The sequence below is a fragment of the Oryzias latipes genome, chromosome 12, assembly GCF_002234675.1.
Source record: "Oryzias latipes chromosome 12, ASM223467v1".
In the NCBI taxonomy this organism is placed as follows: domain Eukaryota; kingdom Metazoa; phylum Chordata; class Actinopteri; order Beloniformes; family Adrianichthyidae; genus Oryzias; species Oryzias latipes.
The window spans coordinates 29,263,034-29,282,212 of record NC_019870.2 but is presented as its reverse complement, the minus strand read 5'-3'; the positions used below and the strand labels follow the sequence as shown (position 1 = coordinate 29,282,212).

The window sequence follows — 19,179 nt, the reverse complement described above, 5'->3', positions numbered from 1 at the left end:
ATCCATCCATGTATCCATCCATCCATCCATCCATCCATCCATCCATGCATCCATCCATCCATCCATCCATCCATCCATGTATCCATCATCCATCCATGCATCCATCCATGCATCCATCATCCGTCCATCCATCCATCCATGCATGCATCCATCCATCCATACATTCATCCATCCATCCATCATCCATCCATCATCCATCCATCCATGCATCCATCCATCCATCCATCATCCATCCATGCATCCATCCATGCATCCATCATCCGTCCATCCATCCATCCATGCATGCATCCATCCATCCATACATTCATCCATCCATCCATCCATGCATCCATCCATCCATCCATCCATGTATCCATCATCCATCCATCCATCCATGCATCCATCCATCCATCCATCCATGTATCCATCATCCGTCCATTCATCCATCCATGCATGCATCCATCCATCATCTGTCCATTCATGCATCCATCATCCATCCATCCATCATCCATCCATCCATCATCCGTCCATCCATCCATCATCCATCCATCCATCCATCCATGCATCCATCCATGCATGCATCCATCATCCATCCATTCATCCATTTATCCATCCATGCATCCATCATCCATCCATGTATCCATCATCCATCCATCCATCCATCCATCCATCCATCCATCCATGCATGCATCCATCATCTGTCCATTCATGCATCCATCATCCATCCATCCATCCATCCATGCATCCATCCATCCATCCATCCATCCATGTATCCATCATCCGTCCATCCGTCCATGCATCCATCATCCATCCATGCATCCATCCATGTATCCATCATCCGTCCATCCATCCATCATCCATCCATCCATCATCCATCCATCCATGCATCCATCCATCCATCCATCCATGTATCCATTCATCCATCCATGCATCATCCATCCATGCATCCATCCATGTATCCATCATCCGTCCATCCATCCATCATCCATCCATCCATCCATCCATCCATCCATCCATCCATCCATCCATGCATCCATCCATCCATCCATCCATCCATGCATCCATCATCCATCCATCCATCCATCCATGCATCCATCATCCATCCATCCATCCGTCCGTCCATCCATCATCCATCCATCCATCCATCCATCCATCCATCCATCCATGTATCCATCATCCGTCCATCCATCCATGCATCCATCATCCATCCATCCATCCATCCATGCATCCATCATCCATCCATCATCCGTCCATCCATCCATCATCCATCCATCCATCCATCCATCCATCCATGTATCCATCATCCGTCCATCCATCCATGCATCCATCATCCATCCATGCATCCATCCATGTATCCATCATCCGTCCATCCATCCATCATCCATCCATCCATCATCCATCCATGCATCCATCCATCCTTCTTCTTCCGTTCATCCGGGACCAGTGCCAGCCGTCTAAGCAAAAATGCCCAGACTTCCCTCCCACTTCCTCCTCTGGGGGGTCCCTGAGACGTTCCCAGGCCAGCCCAGAGACGTAGTCTCTCCAGCGTGTCCTGGGTCTTCCCCGGGGCCTTCGTCTAGTGGGACATGTTTGGAGGCATCCGGCCTAGATGCCCGAGCCGCCTGAAATGACTCCTTTCGATGTGGAGAAGAATCTCTTTCCAGGTGACAGAGCCCCTCCCCCTATCTCTAAGGGAGCGCCCAGCCACCCTGCGGAGGAAGCTCATTTCAGCCGCTTGTATTCAGGACATCGTTCTTTGGGTCATGACCCAGAGCTCATGACCACAGGTGAGTATTGGAATGAAGATCGACCGGTAAATTGAGAGCTTTGCTCTCTGGCTCAGCTCTCTCTTCACCACAACGGACCGATACGGCGACCTGATAACCACAGACGCCTCTTTAATCCACCTGTTGATCTCACGCTCCAATCTTCCCTCACTCGTGGTCAAGACCCCAAGATACTTAAACCCCTCCTCCTGGGGCGGGAACACTCCACCCACCCAGAGAGGGCAGACTACCTTCCTCCGGTAGAGGACTATGGTGCTGACCCTCATCCCAAGTCTACGTCTACATCTGAAATCTTGTTGACCTTTGACCTCAGGAAGAGGCTACTATCTTGAATTTTCTGAAAATAAATCCCCTTTAGTACCTTCTACAAATTAAAACTCCTAGGGATTTGGATCTGTCTCCTCCTTACTCACCGAGCATCATGGGAAAGCTATTTGGGGGGGAAAATGTTTTTTTTTTGTAGATTTTGAACGACGTTTGCGCAGCGAGCTTCCAAAAGTGTAGTTTTCCCTGTTATTCTCACATTTTTCCTGGAATATTGTGTAAATCATGAATCGTTGGCTGAAGCTGAATGAAATGATATGAAAATATTAGGAATGTGGGTCACAAAAACTCTCTAGCCAAGGAAATCCCAAAGTTTACTTTTGCAGATCATCCAAAAATGACATTGACCTGTTTGTCACCCAAACATAAAATAGTTGCTATGGAGATAAAACCAACAGTAGCGGACTTGGTCCGAAGAACTCAGAGAATCTTTTAGCATTTGAAGAGCTTTTGGTGGAGTTTGTCCTCAGCCGCTGTGCTGTCTCCAGACGAGTCTCCGGCTCTGTTTTTCCAGAAGGAACACGCTGACCTCACGCGTGCACCAGGTCACGAGCTGCTCTGCCTTCTGTTCTGCAGTGGAAGAGATCAAGAACAAGTTCAAGAACCTGCGCACCACCTTCCAACGTCAGCACAAGCTGGTGCGAGCCAGCAGGCAGGGCGGCGTGGACGAGGCGTTTGTGCCTCAGTGGAAGCACTACCAGCAGCTGCTGTTCCTGCAGGGCTGCTGGGACCAGGACGCCGCCGCAGACCAGCCAGAGGACGGCCTTCTCACCTCAGGACTCGTCGTCTCCTACCTCCCCACCTCCTCTGCCTTCACCTCCTCCGGCATCCCCTCCAACATCATGGTGAAGTGTTTCTGGACTGAGGAGCGGGAACGCACGCTCATATTATTCTACTCAGGTAAACAGCCAGGTTCTGCTCCGTGTGCACAGACAGAGAGACGGTCGTTTCTGAGCTGACAGGCGTGTGTCGTGTGTGTTGTTGTGCGTTGTCGTGCACAGAGCACAGCTGTCTGTGGAACAAGAAGACTGAAAACCACAACAACCGTCAGCTCAGACAGCAGCTGCTGGAGTCGCTGAGGAACACGCTGTCCGACTGCTCCGTGTCTTTCTCCGGTAAGATCGGCCCGTCCTGCTCAGGTTCCCACCTCCAGACAGAACCAAACGTTTTCCGTCCCGATCACAAAACCAATCTGTCAGCGCTGCTGTTCTGACCAACTTATTTATTCAGTTCAAGTAGAATTTAGCAAGAAATTCTTCTAATTAAAGATTATTATAATATCTGACCTTCCCCGATGCAGTTCTTTCTCTGCTCAGTGTTCAGATGGATACTTCTGAAAGAGTTTGACGTTCACTCAGATGTTCCCCGCCTAATGGGAGCCAGACTTTTGTCTGGAGGAGAAACGACCTACGAGCTAATGTGGGCGTGGCTTCTCCTTCTGTGGGTGAATGAAATCCTCCTCACTGAGCTGAGAGAGTGATGCGGTCCATGAGCGGCCCGCTCCTCCTCCAGGCTCTTCTGCTGCGCAGGTGTCCAGAGCCGGAAACGCAGAGCCCCTCCCTCTGAAAGCAGGAAGACCTGCTCATTTCACCGCCATGTGGCCGTGGCGTGGAAGGACAACGTGCACACATCAAACACTCCTGATCTAAATCAGTCAAGAAAACACAAGAATTTGCATTAAACAGCTGGACCATAGAAAAGCTCTGAATCAAGCTTCAGGAGAACAAATATTTTAGCTGTTTTTATTGAAAATAACGATTAAAAATAGAAGAACTGTTCATCAGCTGATCGAAGGCTTAAAACCAGAATTTGTGCCAAAATCTGCATTCCATAGTTCATTCATTCATTTCGAGGTCACAGGGCTGCTGGAGCCTATCCCAACCACTTACATGTGAAGGCTGAGGACATCCTGGACAGGGCGCCAGTCTGTCGCAGGACCACAACCACACACCCATGCACGCTCACGTGCACACATAGGGACATTGTAGAGCAGGGGTCCCCAAATCCAGGCCTGGAGGCCTGCCATTACAGCCTCTTATTGGCTAATTGGCAGCAAATAAGGCGGGGTTTCTGGAAAACCAGCAGGACACCGGCCCTCCAGGCCTGGATTTGGAGACCCCTGGTGTAGGAAGACGGAGTCCCCCGCGCATGCAGGGGGGGACCTGCAGACTCCACACAGAACGGTCCCCACTGTTGTTCTGGTTCAGGTCTCCCAGCCTGGACTTGAACCAGGGCAAGAGGGCTAACCACTGCACCACCGTTCAGCAGCATTCCTTATTATTTCCTAATAAGTAATCGTCCTGTCAGGGTTTCCTGGTGGCTAAAAAAGCTGGATTTCTTTGACTGTTGAGCTGCATAAGCGAGGTTTCTCTCAACGCCATCGCTGCTGAGATGGACGCAGAAAAACGGTAGTTTGAGGTTTTTTTAATCCCTGTGGATTATGGAACAAAAAGGTCAAGTGGCGGTCCATCAACACCACAAAACCGCCTAGTTGGACTGTTGGGAGACAACCAAAGGGAAAGGAAGTTCTTTTTCTTTGATGAGGAGAAAATGTAACCCTGATGGTCCCGACGGCTTTCAGCAGGACTGTGGAGGAGGAGCCATCATGGTCTGGGCTGCTTTTTCCTGGCCGTCCCTCATGACTGAGAGCCTGGTCTGTCTGGTGAATACTGGGTTTTCAGCAGGACAGGGCTGCAGGTCACGACCCCCCCTGACAGGACTTTTTTCAGGAGAACCACCTCACTCTTTCGGACCCTCGTGCCGGTTCTCCTGATTTCAGTCCAATCGAGAAGTTGACAAAAATGGACCTCAGCTCCAGACGGTGGAAGTGCGTCATGAAGCCGTCTTCACCAGTTAGCGCCACCTTCCCAAAAGCCTCTTAGAAAGACGGGCATCAGGTGTTTAGGTGATCAACCAGAACCCTGGAGCTACTCCTGACTCATGTTTGGAGCCTTTGTGTCTGTTTGGAGGACGTCAAAGGCTTTTTGGTCCTGAACTTGTGACCAGTGGATGAACTGCCTCTCATTCCCATTACCGGTACTTGTTTTGACATTTGAAGCTCCAGCCATGCAAAATGTGAATTCCTGCAATTTCCTGACTGGTCTTAAGGTTTTGATCAGGAGTGTGTTTTTATGAAAGTGCTGCTGAAGTTCTTCCTGCCTGCTGTGACCTGCGATGACCTCTGCTTTTGTTCTCTCTGATTTGCAGTCGAAGACATAAAGTGCAAATTCAAGAACCTGCGGACGGTTTTTAACCGCGAATACAAAGCAGTCCAGGCCAGCAAGTCCTCTGACAAGCACTATGTGTCCAAATGGAAACACTACCAGCAGCTCCTCTTCCTCTGCGAGTCCTGCGAGGAAGACGATCCTCCTGATGACGTGCAGGTACTGATGGCGCGAGAAAGCAAAGCCGCGGAACCGGGGCAGCGAACCCCGACCTCCGGCCTGAAGCCCAACAACGACTGCGTGCTCTCCAGCGGCGCCCGGGACAGCAGCCCGGAGCTTTTCCTCGCCGCAGAAGAGGTCAAAGCGTCCCCGCAGGCCGCCTCCCCGTCCAGCTGTCAGTCAGACCGAAACGCTCCGGCCGACCCCCGCTGTCTGTGGAGCGAGGCCAAAACTCAGCAACTCATTTCCTTCTACTCTGGTAGGTAACGGCGGGAAGTTCACAGAAGACGGAGCTCCAGCGTCCTTCATGTCCAGTTTTTATAGGAATGATCAAATGAAACAAAGCTTAGAGTTCAAGTTATCATCACAGATGAGCCTTTGCCGGTAAACCCGGCGTCTGCAGCCTTCAACGCTGAAAGAGCCATTCAGACGGATTCCAGAGGCAGCAGAGCTTCCTGAAAGTCTGACTCCACCCTGATCTGTTTTGATCTTATTGCTACAATTAGGAGAAGATCAAGAAAAGTTGTTTTTTCAGGCATAAATTAAACAAAAATGAAAATATTTCTAAATATGAAATAGTTGATTACTTTGCTTCCTTTCAAAATGAGACCTCCTGTACCACATGGATCATCTCAATGCCAAACCCTGGGGGAGCGGTGAGCTGCAGACACAGCCGCGCACGGGGACCATTTGTGATTCAACCCCCCCAATCCAACCCCTTAATGCTGGGGGTCAAGCAGGGAGGCTTTGGGTCCCATTTTAGAGTCTTTGGTATGACTCCGCCAGGATTTGAACTCACGAACCTTCCAGTCTCAGGGTGGACACTCCACCACAAGGCATCTCAGCCTGAAATGTCAAGAACTAACTCAAACTGAGTGCTAATTCTAAGACCTTACCTTGAAATCCTTGAATCATCAAGAATAAAGAAGATAACGCGTGGCGTTTTTTCGCGTCGGTGTGCACACTCTCGTTGGTGCCCTTTGTTTAGTCACGAGGCGTTACACGTCGGCGAAAATCACCGGCGAAATTTGTCCCGGTGTGAACAGGCCTTCATGGGGTTTCCTGTTGTGACTGTTTTATCCTTCATCCTTCAGGCATCAGGATACCCTCTGGTGGTGATTGTTGGAGTTGCGGTTCAAATGTTAGCAGTTAAAATGTGGTTGGGGTTGATGTGAACGTCCCAGCACGGTTTAAATGTTCCACGGCTGTCAAGCTCAGGGGACATCAGGATGTCCTAAACATACTTTTCTCTCTTTTTGATGTAGTTTCTCAGAGTTAAACCTGCTGACAGTTTGAATGTCTAGTGAAGGTAAAGGAGGTGAACAGGAACACATTTTCACATGATCACCTGGAGCCTTCAGACCTTCTCTTCTCGTAGAACTAGACGGCTTCAGCTTCGGCTTTTTATGTCTGCTCCTGATTGACAACAATTAGAATAAATAAATCCTCAGAAATGCCTTTTTAATCTTAATTTTCTTTATATATCCCCTCTGTAATGAGAAAACCTTTTCATTGGAGTGGCTCAGAGACTCCATCCCACACACATTCATACAGCTATGGCGTTCTTTTAAGGGAGCAGCGTTGGCCTCAGTGTCTAAAATAGAGTGTAGGTCAACCGCTCTACCTCCTCGCCATGTATGTATAATGTATACCCTACTGACTGAAGGCATGAATGTCCATTGAAGTCAGAAGGAACTGCATTGATGCAGGAACTAAAGGTCCTCAGAGGTCGGTGGTTTGGGTTCACAAGTCCCTCCTAGTCGTCTGGTGAATCAAACCTTCATTTCTGCAAACATTTTCCGTTTTCCAAGGCAGGAAACGTGGAACCGAGCTGGATGTTCTGGTTCCTAGAGTCTGAGAGATGGGCTCTTGTTTATCGTGCACCTCATGACCTTGCATGACCTCTGTAGGCCTCAGGTGTTCCAGTGTGACCCGTGAACATGCTTGTCTCTCCTCACAGAACACAGCTGCTTGTGGAACCACAAGTCTGCAAACTACAAGAACCGTCTGCTGAGACAGAGCCTGCTGGAGACGCTGAGCCGCCTCCTGTCGGAAGACCAGCCGGTGGCCTTCACAGGTATCTGTCTCCATGCACGACCTTTGACCTTGAGCGCTTCCTAGGGATGCAGCGGATTGGATTTTTGCTGATTGACATCGCAACCTTTATTTTTATTTATTGGTGATCAAAATCTTCCCCAAGAAACTGAAAACTCACCTTTTCTAACTAGATTTCCCTCCATAACTTGACATTCTTGGTCTGTTTGAAAATGCGTAATTAACATTTTCTTGCTTTTAACTTTCACTATTATGTACGGGGACCTTGAGTTCCTAGAAAGGCGCCTAACAAATCAAATGTATTAAGATTCTTATCTGCTGTCCCGACAGAACTGTGCTCCCACCGTGGATGTGTCGTCAGGGTTACGTGAACTTTTCTACGTCTGACGGGTTTGTTGTTCTCCTTCCTCAGTAGAAGACATAAAGACGAAGTTCAGGAACTTACGGACCGTCTTCCAGCGCGAGCACAAGGTGGTGAGCTCCAACAAGACGTGCGGGTCGGAGGACTTCTACCTGCCCAAGTGGAAGCACTACCACCAGCTGATGTTCCTCTGCGAGTCCTGCGACGAGGAGGAGCCGCCCGGAGACCTCCACGCCCTGGAAGCGCCGCAGTCCCGCCTCCTGCACCTCCACGGCCACGGCCCCGCGCCGCCCCCCTCCCCACAGTACCACGCTGACACTGGCCTCCAAGCCCCGCCCTCACCCACCCCTCCAGACTCCCGGCTGTCCTCCCCCTCCTCCTCCTCTTCCCTGTCCTTGTCTTCGTCATACGCAGACAGCAGGCTGTCGGCGAGAAAGCGAGCGCGCCGGCCGGAGTCGGGCGGCGCCAGCGAGCTCCTGGACCTGATGAGGACGGTGTGTCAGAACCAGACGACGTCACCGCATGCCGGCTTCCTGAAGTACGTGGAGGAGTGTCTGAACGAGACGCCGCCGGAAAAGGTCAAGAAGCTGAAGAAGAAGATTGTTGACTTGATCCACAGCGTGGTGGAGGACGGGTAGTGTCGGCCTCAGGCTCCTCACAGCTAACGCCATGACCAAAGGTTCTCCAGGAGGACCTGGGGGCGGGGCAACAGGGATCAAACCCGGAACGCTCTGGACCCTGTGGGAGCGACAGACTGCAGAACCTTTGTGGGCCCCCTTGTTGTTTTGGTCAGACGTTCACGCATGAATACTTGGACCAACGTCTCTGACCTGATGGTCGGCAGAGCGTCACGCAGCGGCAGCGTCCGGATGGCGCCGGAGCCTCAGCTGTCCGTGAGGAATGATGGATCCTAGTTGAAATCCATCTCAGTGCCTTCTGTCACAGAAACGGTGGCCCAAAAACTGTAAGGTTCTTTCCATGTGCAGGATTCTGAAGGAACTTTCTAAATACCCAGTTATCATTTTCATTTATGTTTTTTATGTTCAGTTTGTAGAAAGTTTATCCATGTCAGGCTTGATTTACTGTGATTAATGAAGAAGTGACTTTGGTTCGCTAAATGAATTTCCCTGCAGTGGAATAATAACAGACTCTTCATCTGTAAGCTGTTCAGAAACAGTGTCGTTTGTCCCGCAGACCCACAGAACCGCCATGCCAAGGCTCTACCACCAGAGGGCGATCTAACCCCAATCTTTAGGCTGTCCACAGGTCATCACCCCCCATGCCCCTCCCTCTAAGTGACCTGCAGCAGAGATCCCAGCAAAGCTTTAAGCAGACCCCCCCCCCCCCCACCACCAAAAAAAAAAAAAGATGAAGACAGCAGGACTCATGGGGGGGGGCAGATGTTTGCTTTGACCTGCTGGGGGGGCAGGAGGGAAAGGGAAGGCGTGACCCCGCAGAAACGGCTCATTTAAGAATAAAAAGAGATGTCGGCAGTAAGAGGAGACGCCACATTATGGGATGTCCTGCTGCAGTTCCTCAGACTCCACATTATGGGATGTCCTGCTGCAGTTCCTCAGACTCCACATTATGGGATGTCCTGCTGCGGTTCCTCAGACTCCACATTATGGGCTCCACTGTCATGTTTTCTAAAAACATGGATGTTTGCACAGACAGCTCTGAAACTGCTGAGAAAGATGAGTCACGTGCACACACACCGTGCACACCAAGGCGTGTGCGTGGCGCCATAGTGCATGTGGGGATTTACTCATGAAACATCTCAGCTCCGGCTTCAGGGAACTCTGAGTTTAACAGTAGAAGAGAAATTCCCAGGAATCTGCTGGTCTGATTGGAGAATGTGGATCTGTAAAACGCTTTAACATCTACCAGAGGTCCAAAGGGCTGCACGGCTATAAATACCACAAAATCACAAGTATAATGAAACGACAACAGTAAAATCATCGTTAATAGAAACACTAATAGAGCTGGCCTGATTGTCCTCCACTCTGGTGCTAAAAAGATTTAAAGTCATCTGGCAGACCTGACAGAGTTTAGGGGCAGCCACTGAAAAGACTGGCCCCCCTAAAGCTCTACGAGGGTCAAGATTCTGCAGGAGCTCAGTCGGATAGAGCTGCTGGACCATGCAGACACCTAAAAGTCAAGAGGAACATTGGGGTGATGTCATCACGCCGTCTGGTCCCTGTTAGTAAACGGGCAGCTGAATTCTGGAGCAGCTGAAGACGGCGAGGAGGGGCTGCTCCATCCCAGAATAAAGGGACTGGCAGCAGCCCAGTCTGGAGAAGATGAAGGCATGAACAAGCCTCTCCAGGGCGTTTCCACCTACCTTTTAATGAGGAGTGTGTGTTTCAGGACAGTTTCTGCAGAGCGGCAGGAGTTCAGTAGAACTGATGGCACATCAGAGCAACGTCAGAACCGTACAGTATAGATCCAGTCCTGGAGATTGTAGCTTCTATCACGCCTACAAGCTTTTTTTAAACGGCCTTCTTCCATCTGCTCCTGATTCACAGCGACAGGAATAAAGAAACACAATTCAGCGCTGAATTTCCTTTCTATATATGACCTCCATGATAAAAATGCTACAGGTTACAAACGTTTCAGGATGTTCCTGCGGGTCTCAGGATGTCCCTGCGGGCTGGACACCACCTGGAATGCAGCAGAACAGGTAAATGTTGTCTGACAAGCAATGCAGAGAAATCCAAATCCACGCGTCTCTGTGTGGAAAGACTCCTCAAAAGGTTTTCATTTCAAACAGAGAAAGTTTAGTTATTCTCCCTGAAGTGAGACTTTTAGTCCCAGTCTGTGGTTTTCAGCTCCATGTTGGCCATAAAGCGGACCTCAGATGGTTTCTGAAGCAGGTGAAACCAAGCAGACCTGGTTCAAACCTCTTTAAGGCGACCCCTCACTGCCCCCCTCCAACCTCATGTTCTGTCAGCTGGACTCGGTCTGAGGGGTCCAGACCTGGACTCTGTCATCAGGACTCTTCCCGGGAGGTGCTGTTGACAGATTTCCGCCCTCCTGCTGCTCTCCTCCTCTCCCGGCCTCCCCCCTCCTCCTCCTCTGCGCCTTTTCTTTGCGCTCAGCGAGGCGCAGTCAATCCTATTGTGATGCTAAACGGATTTTGGGAGGAGAGTCGGGCAGAGAGGGGAGAGTTTGGGGCTTCGCGGGTCGGAAATGGTCTGACCTCCGTTGATCCTGCGGCCTTTCAGCGGCTTTCGGCCGGAGGCAACTTCTCTGCTCCCGCGGGAGAGCTGCGGCGCACTTTCTGCGAGTGGTTGGCGTCTGTCCGCCGGGGGTTCGAACGCGCGGCAGGAATGCACTTGGTAGCATTCTCCCTTCGCTCCTCCAGGAGTCTTCAATGAGAAAGGACCCGCCGCGCGCTTCGCTCCAGTCCCGCCGCCCACTCCTCTCCGCGGCGCGCGCCCTGCGCCCCGCGCCGGCCCGGCCATGGAGGGCAGCGGCTGGGTGCTGGTGGAGGCCCTGCTGCAGGGCGGTGCGCCGTGGGGCTTCACCCTGCAGGGCGGCCTGGAGCACGGAGAGCCGCTGATCATCTCCAAGGTAGGAAGCGCTCGTGCCACCTCATTCCACCTGTGGAGCACGTGACTCCAGACGAGCCGAGTCTTCCACTCGTGTCCGTTTTGAATGCAGTTAAAGGTCAGGTTACCCTTCGGCCACAGTCGCTGCGGGTTCACGAGGGGACAGCTCTGTCCCAGCGCGCGCCCCCGCTCAGAAACAGGGTCACCAACAAGGGTTACGTCATTTTGACGCCAAAAAACCTCAAACGAAACCTGTTTTTGCAGCGTCACGTGTGACAAACTCTGGATTCAAAGTTTGATCCAGGTAAGTCAGTCAGAGAGGAGAGTTTGAACCTTCAATAGGTTGACTGGATGTCTGTTTCCACGATCCACCAGAGTCACTAATGTGAGTTTCTGAGGAGGTTTGACTCATCCTGCACCCCGTAGAGACCCACCTTTGCATGCAGGTGTCATGAGTTTATCAAAGCCTGACAATAAGTTTGCTTTTTTATGGTAGCTTGTTTTTAAGAGAATCCCTCCAGGAGGGTGATCGTCAGCTGGAGCTTCTTCTGGTCTGTTTGGTTTGTTTCTGCTCCAACAAGGCGGTCAGAAGTGAAGCTGCAGGTACAGGGACACCTGCTGCTGCTGCAGGTACAGGGACACCTGCTGCTGCTGCAGGTACAGAAACACCTGCTGCTGCTGAAGGTACAGGGACACCTGCTGCTGCAGGTACAGGTACAGGTACACCTGCTGCTGCTGCAGGTACAGGGACACCTGCTGCTGCTGCAGGTACAGGGACACCTGCTGCTGCTGCTGCTGCTGCTGCTGCAGGTACAGGTACAGGTACACCTGCTGCTGCTGCAGGTACAGGTACACCTGCTGCTGCTGCAGGTACAGGTAGACCTGCTGCTGCTGCAGGTACAGGTACACCTGCTGCTGCTGCAGGTACAGGGACACCTGCTGCTGCTGCAGGTACAGGTACACCTGCTGCTGCTGCTGCAGGTACAGGGACACCTGCTGCTGCTGCTGCTGCTGCTGCTGCAGGTACAGGTACAGGTACACCTGCTGCTGCTGCAGGTACAGGTACACCTGCTGCTGCTGCAGGTACAGGTACACCTGCTGCTGCTGCAGGTACAGGTACACCTGCTGCTGCTGCTGCAGGTACAGGTAGACCTGCTGCTGCTGGATCATGTTGTGGTTTGGTGAGACGGTCCAGTCATGGTGAACTGTGACAGAGCGTGGCAGTAATCTTCATCACTCTGACACCTCTAACTCGTCACTGAAGCAGCATTTAGTCCCAGGAGTTTTAGTTGAACCTTCTTCTCTGGTCACAGCAGCTAAACGCCCATGAAGGATTTCCACAGAAGGATGTGTTTCTGTGTTAAAGCAGAACATTTTCTCAGTATTCACGGTCTGAATTTTCAGTTCAGTAAAGTCTCCATTTGAAAGTGAATGTTGAGCTGCTGCAGCTCATGTCCGCCGCGCTCTTGAGTCATCTAGAAGAAGCTCCTGGAGCTGCTGGTTCGGCATTTGCTTCACATTTTGATGAGGCCATCAAAGGGAGCAGCTCTGAGGTGGAGTGTGTCCTCGCTCCAGTGTCCAACTGTCCTCCTGGGATTTGAACGTCCGTCCACTGGAAATCCCGTCACGCGCTGCTGCCAAATATCCAACTTGGGCTGCGTTTTTGGTCGATGGAGCGTCAGATTCACCTCCACTGAAGGGGAAGGGGTCGCAGGTTTTTTGCCTCATTTTCTAGATTTCCTTCACTCTGCTGGATTCTCTTCCGTTCTGAAGGACAATGATTGTCACCGATGCTTCGTCTGCACACACATTGTGGGCTCATGCCGCTGTAATCCAGGTTACGGGTGTGTGTGTGCACATGTGGAAGTTTTTCTGGGATGGAAGCCAAATGGGTGCAAACAGGACAAGAATGTGAAGAATGTTGTTTTCTTGTAGCTTCTGAATGTGTTCCTGCTTTGGTTCCGGATAAATCACTGTCGGCATTGTTCTGCCGCAGCTTTGGTCTCTGGTTAGACTTTGGTTCCTCTAGTTTCTTGTCTTTCTCTTCACATACATACAATATAATAAACAAAGAAACATGATTTCCTGTCCCTAACATTTGGAGAAGTCTGCGTGAAATCTTCTGACTTTGGTCAGCATTTCAGGAGCAGAGCTTGGATAAAAAGTTGGGATGTTTTGAACATTTGTTTTGACTGAAGACTTAAGATCTTTTAGAAATATTTAAATCCCAACATTAGAATAAGATAAGAGGTAAGAGAGCTTGATTTATTGCTCCATCCATCTCCATCCATCTCCGTGCACCTCCACACCAGCACACATGCAGGCTCTGCAGCTCGTGAGCAAAGTGTTTGTGACCCGCTGGAAGGGTCTCCTCTTCCTCCACCATCGTCAGCGAGAAGGTCAGGTCTACTCACTTTAAATCTGGAAAAGTGTTGACCTTCAGCCACACCGTTCTAATGTGTTTTTGCTCTGGGATGTCTCCAGTTTTTCTAGCCTTTTGTTGATGCTCTTCACTGTGGACGAGGACATCTGAGAATCTCTCCCACCATCAGCCAGCAAACGGCTGCTTTTCTATCACAGGGTTTTCATGAACCCACCTCAGACCTGATGTCAGTGAACTGAAGCAGCTGCTAGATGTTCTTCCAGCTTAGTTAGTTTTTTAGCCCGTTCTGAGAGCGAGCAGACATCAAATTTCAAATGAGAAGTTTTTCTCGTGGTCTAAATGTTAGTTTTGTGAAAGAGTAGCTAAAAACACAGAACACGGGTGTAGATGTGCTGTTTGGCAGCTGAACAATGCAGAACCTCTTGAATGTGCTTGGCCAGATCAGACCAGGCTGGGGAGGGATGGGGTTGTTGCAGAAACCGCAGCATCTTGATGCTTTGTTTAGTCAGAAACCGTCTCCATGAGCTGAGACGTCAGCTCAGGTTCCAGCAGAGCTCTGCAGCTCTCTGAGGAACAAATGGAAGCTGCACACAGACGTCAGACTGCTTGATTGAATTTCAGGTCTCACCAAACACAAATAACCAAAGGCAACGGATCCACTTCACTGTTGCACATGTGAGTGGCAGCCAGTGCGGATGATTAAAAGCATCCGTATTTGTCCCAGAAGTGTCAGTTTTTCTATAAAACACAACAGCTGGATAAATGCCGTCAGTGTAGTCCGGTCTTTGGGTTTATTTCTGTAAGGAAAAAGACTTTTCCGTTCCGTCCGTCTCCAGGTTTCAGGCCTGGTTACAGCCGGCACAGGCTGTTTAGGTATCTGCGTCTGCAGGATAATGAATTTCAGCTGGAATAGCAGAGTTACTGACAGAGTTGCACACATACTCGGGCTGAGTTGCAGGGTGTTTCTACGCGCCTTATTTGGGTATATTTATTCTGGAACAAGCCAAACAGTGCAGGCGTGTGCGCTGCCTTGCAGAGCACAAGACAGAGTTTTGACCGTCTTCCAGCCCAGGGAGGTGTCAGGTTCTCCAATCTGCAGTTATTTGTGTTTCTGTATTTGTGTTCGTTTTTGACACAATAAACTGTGGAGGCTCGAGTTTATGTGTGTGAAAAACCAGCCTTTGGTGTGGGAGATGCTGAGTTAATGTTGGCTGCAGCGAACGATGCTTCTCTTGAAAAAGAATCTCCCGTGAAGTTCAGAGGAGAGCCTGACACACCCCGACAGGCATTTCTGGCACTTTGGAGAACATCCAAACAGATCCAGATGGATGAGAGCTAACAGGAGCCAGAACCAGTTTCAGTGCGTCCCAGGAAAAAGAATTTAAGCCCCAAGTTGTGGTGTAAACTCTCTGGAACTGGACTTTTCCCAGAACATGGAGCCCGATAAGCAGTTTCCTGAAAGTGTCTGAATTTGAATCTAGCAAAACAGAAAATATGAATGTTGGAGCAAACCCACTCCTTCCTGATTTACACAGACCTAAAAAGCAAAGGCGGCTTGCTATCAAAGCAAATCGTTCCCATTTACTGTGATGTAACACGCTCTTTAATAACAGGAACAAATACCTTCAAGTCTGGCTGACTCTTCAATGCTAGGACGGTCCCACTGGGCCGGTTTAGACAACAGCTAGAAAGCTACAAAACTGAGCTAAAATGTCAAAACTCGATGCCACGTGGGTTAAGTTCAACCAGATCTAAACAGATAAAGCACCAACCAGGTAGATCTGGTCCAAGAATACAAATACAGTCAGAACATGAATGACTAGTTTATATTGAAAAAAAAAGAGAAAAGTGACCTTTTTTAACATTCATTGCTCCTTTGACAACAGAAATCTGGATTATTATTTTTTTTTTGGTGGTTCTTTCCTCTACAGTTCCTTTGATGGTCATATGGAACAGAAACGTCCAAACCACCAGAAAGCAGACATAAACAACATGTTCAAACATTCTGAAGAAATGGAATTTTTTTCAAAAGCTTTTCCGATTCAAATGCAATGAATAACAAAAAGAAGAAAATATGGGTTGAATGCTGTATTGCTGATTGAAAATGAAACTTAAAGGGTAATAATTGGCAAAATAAAGAAATAAAGAAAGAAATGATCAAAGTTGACCATAAATTCAAGGAGTATTTATTGCCATTTTCAGTGAACAGAGCAGTTTCACAGAATTGGAATTTGCTGCGGTGCTAATGTGCGACATAAAACACATAAGAATAGAAAAATAAACAACAGTGTGCAAAGAAATAACATAACATAAAGGACAGGGCAATAAGTAGAGGTGCAATAGTGCAAACCGTGGATGGAGAAGGTGTAGGTAGTGGATTGGTGACTGTACATATGAGTGAAAAGTTTACGGGGGGAGGAGTTAAAAAGTGTTCATGAGTCTGACTGCAGAGGGAAAGAAACTGTTCTTGTGTCTCGAGGTTCTGGTCCTGATGGACCTTAGCCTCCTGCCTGAAGGGAGTAGATCAAGTAGACCATGTCCAGGGTGAGACGGGTCGGCTGCTATCTGACCTGCACGTCCTCGGGTTCTGGAGACGTATAGGTTCTGGACAGATGGAAGGCTGCAGCCAATCACCTCTCAGCTGAGCGCACAATACGCTGCAGTCTGTTTATGTCCCTGGCTGTGGCTCCAGCGTACCACACGGTGATGGAGGAGGTGAGGATGGATTCTATGATGGCCGTGTAGAACTGAACCATCATCTGGGCCTGCAGCTTGGCTCTCTTCAACTGCCTCAGGACATCCTCTGCTGGGCCTTTTTGAGCAGAGAGCTGATGGACGGCCCCCACCTGAGGTCCTGAGTGATGGTGGTCCACTATGGTGATGGGAGAGTCTGTCAGGGTGAGAGGGGGGGAGGGGGCTGTGACTTTCCTGAAGTCCACTATCATCTCCACTGTCCACGGTGCAGCAGTTGGTGTACAGAGAGAAGAGCAGAGGACAGAAGTACCAAGAAAGTACACAGCCCTAAATAAATTTAGGGAAAACAGCACAATAACAAAAAAGATATTTGGGAAAAATGCCAGAGCCAGGTATCGAACCAGCGAGCTTCTGCACCAAGGATTCCCCATTTATTTAATGGAGGCAGAAATCCTGGAAAATCTGGAAAAGTTCAAGGATTTGAAGGAGCAAAAGTCACAGCTGGAAAAAGCTGAAAGAGCTGAACATTTGAATAGTTGAACGGTTGAAATAGATGAAACATTATTAGGCGGCAAAAATGATGGAAGATACTAGAATAAAGAAAGAGAAACAGGAAAACAATGCCAAACCAAATACCAACGCTGTTTCAAAGCAGTCAGTAAAAGAGCACTGCAGAGACCTGCAGGCTGAGCTGTGGACAGCAAAGACCTGTGGTCTCTGTTGGGTTTGTTGCAGCTCCACAGACTCATTCCAGCAGAGAGTCTTCTGTTTATCTGTCGGAGACATCCAAACCCTTTCTGATCAGCTTTAGTTTGTAAATCGTAAGATCTGCACGCTTTAGGTAGAGCCACCAAACAGTTGGCATTTAAACTGGAATGTTTCAGGAGACGGATGTACAGAACAAAATCTCTCCGTTCTCTTTAGCCTTTTATTTCTGGCATTGTTTATGGTCCTTCACAACCATCAAAATACTGTCAACATCTTAAGCACGCTGTAGATAGTAAATGACAGGAAGTTCAGACTGACTACAGAAGTACGGAAAATACTAAAAAATACTTTAACCAAAATACTTTAACATTGTCAAAATAATCAAAAGTTTCAAGTAGGAGCTCTAGTAGGTCCATTTTCACTCCCAAAAACCTCTGAAAGGATGATGGTTTATAGTTACATTTAGTCAGTTTAATGAAAATACACACAGAAATAAATGAATTCACAATAACAAAAGGAAAATATTTAAATTTTCAAAGGAAATCATACACATTTTGATCATAAACTTGAAATCAATCCGACTGGTCAAGGCTGCATAATAGCTTTTCTATGAAAGGGGATTTGAAGTCATCCACTGTGATCATATCTGAGAGTTAATTCTTTTTTAAATATGAATTTGTGATGCTGGATCTGTCAATTTGAGATGATTTTACTGAATTCAGTCCTCACTCTTGGAACAACCTTTCTAAAGTCTTGGCTGAAACATTCTTTTCAGATTTTTTTCCTCCACTTTTGAGCCAATGGGGGCGAAGCCCTGCAGATGACTACAAACAAATTTAGAAAGGATCAGCGAGAAAACATGACAGCGGTTCAGATATGACATAAATGTACTTGTTTAAATGCAGTCGCTGGTACCGGGTCGGACCCCCTTTTGCCTTCAGGACTGCCTCGATTCTCAGAGAGTTTGGTCCATATTGACACGATAGCATCTTCTATTCACTTGAAGACACAGCTGGTCTGTTCACGTGTGCCATTGCGTAAAGTGTTGAGGTGTAGAGGGGGGGCATCCTTAGATCTTCAGGCCTGAAAACTCTTCCTGCAGAGGCAAACTGGGTACAGTAGAGACATCCAGCGACTCCCAGTGCTGTCCAGCCAGCAGAATCCTAGGATCAGGGGTTTAAACTAAGAATCCAGTGGATTCTCTTGGGTTTGTCGCCTTTAGCCTTCTCTCAGCTTCTTATCTGCTTGCCATATTTAGAACATGGTGTGGATTCAGCAGCAACGGTGTGGCAGAACAGACAGAACAGTCTCTATCTTTAATGCTGCTGCCAGCGCTTCTGCGTCCCTGCAACCTCGCAAAGCTGCTGGTTGGTGTCTGCAGCGCCTGGAGCTAAAGTCTCTGCAGGTCAAGAGGTCATGGACCAACAGTCCAGTCATCAGGATGCTTGCCTGAGCAGGGAGGTCTTGAGTATAATGAGAACAGGCCAGACCATCAAAGCTGTCAATGCTTTAATTTCAATTATGATGAGACCATGTAGATCCTACGAAGACTGTACCAGTGCTGCTTTTTGTTGCTCACCAAGAGTACAAGCCACAGAAAGCATCTGGTAGTCTCATTAGTTGGTTTGCCCACAGGAAGTGTTGGGTTGGCGTTTTCCCTGAGACATGTGGACAACCAGCAGCGCTTATCTCACAGTGCACAAGACAGCAGGCCAACGTGACCCTCTGCAGGACACGAGCACAGTGATAGGCAGGCAGTGGTCCAATGGTGTTGCTCGAACTGACAAACTCTTAAGAGGCGACAGCAGAGGGGCCATGGCGGTAGCAACAGTATGTCTGTAAAACCCTCAACACTTCAGAGAACAGCGTGGCAGGAATGTGAGCCACCTGTGAACGTTTAATTATGGAAAACCTTTCTGATGGACTCGCCGTCTCAGGCCTGTTTTTGTCCGTA

At 49.0% G+C, this 19,179-nt stretch overlaps 2 protein-coding genes and 1 long non-coding RNA gene across 7 annotated transcripts in view; 2 read left to right on the top strand and 1 right to left on the bottom strand.

Moving 5' to 3' along the window:
* LOC101159687 overlaps positions 1–9,051 on the top strand; it is a 12,563-nt gene extending 3,512 nt beyond the window's left edge. The window contains exons 1-6 of one of the 4 annotated variants that reach the window (XM_023961097.1): positions 1,330–1,766; positions 2,667–2,990; positions 3,092–3,205; positions 5,298–5,732; positions 7,434–7,550; positions 7,941–9,051. In XM_023961097.1, coding sequence (XP_023816865.1) covers positions 1,589–1,766; positions 2,667–2,990; positions 3,092–3,205; positions 5,298–5,732; positions 7,434–7,550; positions 7,941–8,527 — 1,755 coding nt within the window. In that variant the 5' untranslated portion in view covers positions 1,330–1,588 and the 3' untranslated portion in view covers positions 8,528–9,051. Of the gene's footprint in view, positions 1–1,329; positions 1,767–2,604; positions 2,991–3,091; positions 3,206–5,297; positions 5,733–7,433; positions 7,551–7,940 lie in introns of those variants that run through there. The other 3 variants (XM_020707929.1, XM_020707928.1, XM_004075150.3) reach the window with 3 other exon arrangements.
* LOC110016132 lies at positions 2,388–10,790 on the bottom strand. Its single transcript, XR_002291419.2, has 2 exons — positions 10,231–10,790; positions 2,388–2,660 (listed from the first exon to the last, which is right to left on the bottom strand). It is a non-coding gene; the product is annotated as an uncharacterized LOC110016132 (long non-coding RNA).
* Positions 10,791–11,049: 259 nt separating this feature from the next.
* The window catches only part of LOC101162857 (protein Shroom3), a 66,823-nt gene continuing 58,693 nt past the window's right edge, over positions 11,050–19,179 (top strand). The window contains exon 1 of one of the 2 annotated variants that reach the window (XM_023961091.1): positions 11,050–11,462. In XM_023961091.1, the coding sequence (XP_023816859.1) occupies positions 11,352–11,462 (111 nt within the window). In that variant the 5' untranslated portion in view covers positions 11,050–11,351. The remainder of the gene's footprint in view (positions 11,463–19,179) is intronic. The other variant, XM_023961094.1, reaches the window with a different exon arrangement.